Source organism: Hibiscus syriacus, unplaced genomic scaffold (genome assembly GCF_006381635.1).
Source record: "Hibiscus syriacus cultivar Baekdansim isolate YM2019G1 unplaced genomic scaffold, ASM638163v2 tig00000340_pilon, whole genome shotgun sequence".
NCBI lineage: Eukaryota > Viridiplantae > Streptophyta > Magnoliopsida > Malvales > Malvaceae > Hibiscus > Hibiscus syriacus.
This window is the reverse complement of record NW_024061783.1, coordinates 3,734,189-3,740,406: the sequence shown is the minus strand read 5'-3', so window position 1 is coordinate 3,740,406 and position 6,218 is coordinate 3,734,189. Positions and strand designations below refer to the sequence as shown.

Genomic DNA, 6,218 nt, shown 5'->3' with positions numbered 1-6,218 from the left:
ATGCGTAAGAAGAAGTCTGATTCACTTGTCATCGTTCAAGATACCCCTCCTATCATTAAAGAAGCCCATCCCATCGTTCAAGAGGCCCCTCTCATCGTTCAAGAGCCCGTCCTACCGTTCAAGAGCCCGATTCACATGGAATACTATGTCGACATATTGATAAACCCCCTCTCGTGCCCGGTATGATGGATCACAGTTGGCTTTCATATCAGTTACCGGCCAGTACCATTTCTCAGCAGGAGAGGAGAACACTACCGGACACAATTATGGATAATACCCTTTGGGTTAAGACCGCAGTTGATTTTATTCTACATGAGCGGAGCCAGGGGTGCTACGCTAACATATGCAAAATCGACGATAATATGCATTTGTTTCTTTAGCGGTCTTGGTAGGGTGTTTTATTAGGGGTTGAAGAGAATGGCTATTTCGAATGAGGGGTAAGTCTTATATTCTTCTTATATTGCATTTTGATTATTTTTTTTATAATTTATTAAATTCACTAATATATGTATTTTTTTTATAAAACAACATATTGATGCATAGGTGTCACGGTCGCGGTCAGGCAAATATGCCCCCATCGTCTAGCGGTTTAGGATATCTCTCTTTCAAGGAGGCAGCAGGGATTCGACTTCCCCTGGGGGTAGGGTACTACGAAAGGAAGTTGATCATGGATTATCAATAAACCTAGAATTGATTCTTCCTGGGTCGATGCCCGAGCGGTTAATGGGGACAGACTGTAAATTTGTTGGCAATATGTCTACGCTGGTTCAAATCCAGCTCGACCCAATAATTCGCTGATCCGCCATAACATAAAATGCCCATTTTTTTGTATTTTCTTTTCCAGAAAAGCCAAACAAAAAAAATTAGGGAAGAATAAAAAAGTCTAATTTTCTGATATATGCATCCCTACCGCTATTTGTTTTTTATTTGTTCTATTTATTTAGTTGTTCCCATAAATTCTGACCTTGATAACGCTCTAGATTCATATCAGTATCATTAAATAGAAAGTTTAATGAAAAGAAAGAGTAAAGTAAACAAAAAAGACTCTTTTTTTCATTTTTAAATTGATCGATTTATTTGGCAATAACGAAAGGATTACTAGTTACTAGTAATCCGCGTTGCTCTCACTTAAGTGCATACCCGTATGGATATCAATATATCACTCGCGCCTTTGTTTGTTACAACACGGCGATTCGAATCGAAAATATAAAAAATGGCTTGAATGAAATCATAAGACTATCTATGCTGTACACTTTTCTTTATTTCCCTGGGATTATAGTTCAATTGGTCAGAGCACCGCCCTGTCAAGGTGGAAGCTGCGGGTTCGAGCCCCGTCAGTCCCGATGGATACAATTAAAAAAATACATCAATTGATCCCTCCGTTTTCTGATTATAAGGAAATTGAAGAAAATAAAAAAGACGTGATGGACTATTATGCCTTCGTCTTTTCACGCAGCTCAGTTGAAGGATCAGAGAGACGCTTTATATGCGTTGGGTAATGGAAAAACTATTCTTTATCCTGCGTGGTGGGAGGTCGATAAGGTTAGTATTTATTTTTGCATATTTAAAGGTGTTCATAAATTTTATTTGATGTGCGCAATTGAATTATTATTTATGATTGCAAGTATTTATCCCTGTTATAGAACGTCGTCATTGGCTTCTCATCGAGCTTCAGCTCCCATCCCTGAAGATGATAGTATATGACAACATGTTGAATTATATACCATTGTCTGATTTGAAAGATATTATTTGTAGGGGATGGAGCGCTCATTTGGCTAAATACTTGGATGTGAGTGATTATTGGACTAATTCAGGAAACAAGAAGCCAAATAAGTTAAAAGTTACAATGATGAGAGACGAGACATCGCCACAACAAACGGTGGGAGCCAGAGGGGATTGTGGTCCTCTTGTATGTATGTGCTTGGAATGAATGACGACAGGAGGTAAATAGTTTCTACCTCCCACAGATAGAGGTGTAGTAGGGTTGTTGTTTCGGTATTTTATGGCTAGAGAGATATATGCTAGATGTTGTCTACCTGCATCCGCGTGCTAAAAGTGTGCATAAACAACCATTTGTTATTGGTATGTTTGAGCAAATGTTGTTAACATATATACTCTTTGTTGGTTTGAAAATGTTTGGTTAAGTACCTAGAATTCAATAATTTGTTATTTGTTGGTTTTAGATGTGTAGAAAATCGCATGGCCATAACGTTTCTGCAGGTTAATCCTGAATTGAGCTGTATGAAATTGATGTATTTGGATGTAAGCTCCCTATTGTTAATAATATTTGGATGTACTGTCTGGGGCTAATTGTATCAATGTGATGTCAAGTGTAAATATGAATTATTATTTTGTTTAATTGATTTGTTGTTTAATTTCAATCTGCATTATGTTGAAGGTAAAAAAGACATGTTAAAGGTACACTTTCGCGTTGTGAATTCAAGGAAAACACCTTCAAAAAGATAACAGACAACAATATGATAAGTGATAACAGTTGAATAGATCATAGCAATGTTCAAACTCAAGTTACTAATGCATTTCTAACGAAAAATGTATGCATTCACACATAAATTACACATAATACAACGTTTGCATTTAAAAATCACCTAAGTTAATAAGTCCCAAAAGGTGAATCCAGTTGTGATTGAGATTTTGATTGCGATTGCAATTTTGATTTCCTTTTGCTTGGCACCATATGAGCTTTGGATTTTGATGAGGATCCATATTTTGGTAGAGGAAAAGATGACTGTGATGGCACTGGTAACCACAGGTCAACCTTATATGACCACTTTCCTTGCACCGACTACATGTCGATATCCTCTTCTCTTCACCCTTAGACGGTATATGATCATAATTTTTTGGTCGGCCAGGTAGCATGCTATCCATGACTGGTGGCAAAACTGTTTGTAAGTCATCTGGTATGTCTCACTCAGAAAGATGTGGAATAGGGTAGACAATCTCGGTATAAGTCTGTCGATATACTTCTGTAGTGTAGCAATCCATAGCGTATGCGCTTGAATCATCTTGGTTTAGATGAAGAGCAACTTTTATAACATGGCCACATGGATAACCAGACATTTGCCATTTCATACAACTATACGTCTTTGCATTTAGATCGACAAGTCCATTTAAGTTATTATCCAATACTTCAAACAAAGTGTTTGAACATGGTTCAACTCTCTATGACGTTGACTTCTCAACACGTTTCGTTATCTTTTTTTCAGTCCATGGTGTAACACGACGTTCCAATGTTCCTTTAAATTTAAATAAATAATACTTAGTAAAATATATTAAATATGATAAGTTACGAATTTAAAGAAATAATACCTCCATGGTTTCTTTTCTTGTAGTAACACAGTTGAATAGAGGCTCGAAAAAACTCCATTAACATAGTATTGGGTAATTTTAGGGAATGACGACTTAGAGCGTTGATTGATTTTGCACTATTAAACGTCATGAAACCATATCTTGCTCCAAGTTGATGTACTCTTGACCATCTTTCAAACCCGACATCTTCTAGTGTTTGAGCACATTGAGGCAAAACACGTCTTAAACAATTTATATGCTTATTAAAATCCACTTCCCAATAAGCTTTTACAGCCTTCCAGTATGTCCATTTGTAATTTTTTATACCAGCAGACCTTGATTTTAGATTTCTGTACAAATGAACACCACAAAGTCCATGAAAAGCATATGGAAACACCTTCTAACAGCGTTGACAATTGAGTTTTCCCTATCGGATATGATTGTCAGATTGCTAATAGGACCTATGCAATCCCTAAGATGCCCCATAAACCATGTCCATGAATCAGAGGTTTCAGATTTGCCAACCCCGTAAGCTATTGGCAGTATCCCATTGTTAGCATCTATGGCTACTGCTAATAAGTTTGCTCCAAGATATCGACCTTTCAAATGTGCTCCGTCAACTATAATAACTGGGCACATACAAGTAATAAACGAACGAATCTAAAAAATAATATACACAAGAAATATAATCATTTAAATGTGAAATGCATGTAACTAACAAAAATGAGTCAACAAAATTATATTGATTTACTAACCGTAGCACCAATGGCGATAAACATCAACTCGAAGCATCCATCTCTATATGTTTTGATATGAGTTACCGACCCATGATTTTTCAGCTTTAAATTGTGACAATAAGCCGATAGTTGGGCAAACGATGCTTCTGGCTACCCCCTCAACAATTCCAAGGCATAACATTTGGCTCTCCAAGCTTGAGAATATGAGATACTAATCTTGAACCGAGCATTCATGTCAGTCATAATTTTATGTCCCCGATATACCCTGCCATTCAAAAACATTAACTCAGCCAGAAAACCACCCAACACCTTTTTGTTTGCCTGTCTATGGTGAGGAAAAACTTGGGTTCTTGAACATGTATGTTTATCAATAAAAGTCCTAACTTGAAACATTTCGCAATCTTTTATCCTCTTTGCAATCATACGCCACGTACAGTTTTTGTCAATCATACACTTTGTTTCGAAACGATCTTTGCTTGATTTGTTAACTTTTAGTTGATAGCCATCTTCCACACATTTTGTATACAAAGCTATCTTCAAGTCTTCCTTTGTATCAAAACAATAAGCTTTCTTGATACGAATAAATTTTGTGTAACAATCAACTGCTATCTTTACCAAATCTTCTTCCGGTATCTAAAGTAATTCTAGCATATTCGAGTTATACTCCCGTGGCATTTTCTTCTTTTTTTTTCTTTGGGGACTTCTTCTTCTTTTTCTTCTTCAGGGTTATATGAATTACATAATGGATGTTCAACATGTTCATTCACAGTCGTAACTTCCTCCTCATTATTATCAACAACATCTTCCTTGGTAGCGGCTGTTTCATCATCAAAATTTGGGTATTGACCAATATCAAAATCATTACACGCAGGGTCTGTTTCTTCTTCTGAAACATCATCAAAATCTGAGTATTGACCAAGATCAAAGTCTGGGTATTGACCAAGATCAAATTTTGAATATTGACTAGTACTCACAATTTTTTCTGTTGGCTCATCATCGTCTAACTGGTCAATACGAAAACCGGAATTTGGTGCTGAAAGTTTATTGGGATTTGGATTAGGGAAAGGTTGTGGGTTTTGAGATTGTGTTTGATATTGTGTTTGGTATTAGAAATGTGGTGAAACAAAATTTTCTTTGTGGTGAAACAAAATTTTCTTTGTGGTTAAATTGTGGTGGAACCATTAAATTTTGAGGTTGATAACAACGTTGTACATTGTGAGCACCATAAACTGAGGTTGAAGAACTTAGTTGATTACTACCCGCTACTGATCCAACTTCACTACTTCTAGGTTCAACAACATACAATGTAACATCATCTTCTTGCGAAATACTAATGTAAGCAATGAATCGTTCAACATCTTCATTGTCGGTTAACAAATAAACTTTACCTTTTCTCTGATAAGATAGCCTAAATCCACTTAGAGGCTCTAAATTCAATTTATTTGCAGCACGTAACATTAGAGTTTCATAAGTTAACTTTTTTAATGACAGTTTTAGTTGAAGATTCATGGGTAAAGGCATATATTGTAAAACACCATGAACATTCTCCCATGACCCTCCAAAACACAAATCTATCCAAATATGATCAACATTAGATGATTTCATTCTACAAATTTTAAATTAATTTACTAAACAAACGAGCTATAAACTAGATATCATCACTAACTTAGAGAAAAACATACTTTTATTAAGTTGATAGTTGATAATTTGGGAGAGAAATCACTGAAAAATTATATAAAAATAAAATTATGTAAAAAAAAATTAGAGATGGGGAAGGATGCCGTTAGATATAGGAACGGATGTTGCCCGAGAGAGTGATAGATGGAGATGGAATGAGTTGCGATTTAGGGATTTAGGTTATGAGTTGCTGCTGCTGCGTAGTTTATATACCCAAAACATTTGTGTTGCGAAAATAAAAGTTGTTGCGAAATTAAAATTCGTGTTGCGAATTCGAAAATCGAGTTGCGAAAAACAAAATTTGTGTTGCGATTTAGAAAATCTTGTTGCGAAAAGGAAACTTGTGTTGCGAAAAAGAAATTCGCGTTGCGAATTCAGAAATCGAGTTGAGAATTTGAAATTCCGTATTGCGAATTTGAAAATCGCATTGTGAATTTGGAAAATCGAGTTGCGATTGCAAAAACTGAGTTGCGAATTTGGAAACTGTGTTGCGAAATT

The 6,218-nt window shown here is 35.8% G+C and overlaps 1 protein-coding gene and 1 non-coding gene across 2 annotated transcripts; both read left to right on the top strand.

Moving 5' to 3' along the window:
- On the top strand, nucleotides 1-1,124 carry LOC120191472. Its single transcript, XM_039194443.1, is given in 2 exon segments — nucleotides 1-4; nucleotides 544-1,124. Coding segments are annotated over 2 exon segments (105 nt in total). The 3' UTR covers nucleotides 645-1,124.
- Nucleotides 703-786, top strand: TRNAY-GUA. The gene has a single exon. It is a non-coding gene; the product is annotated as a tRNA-Tyr (tRNA).
- Nucleotides 1,125-6,218: the final 5,094 nt, after the last annotated feature.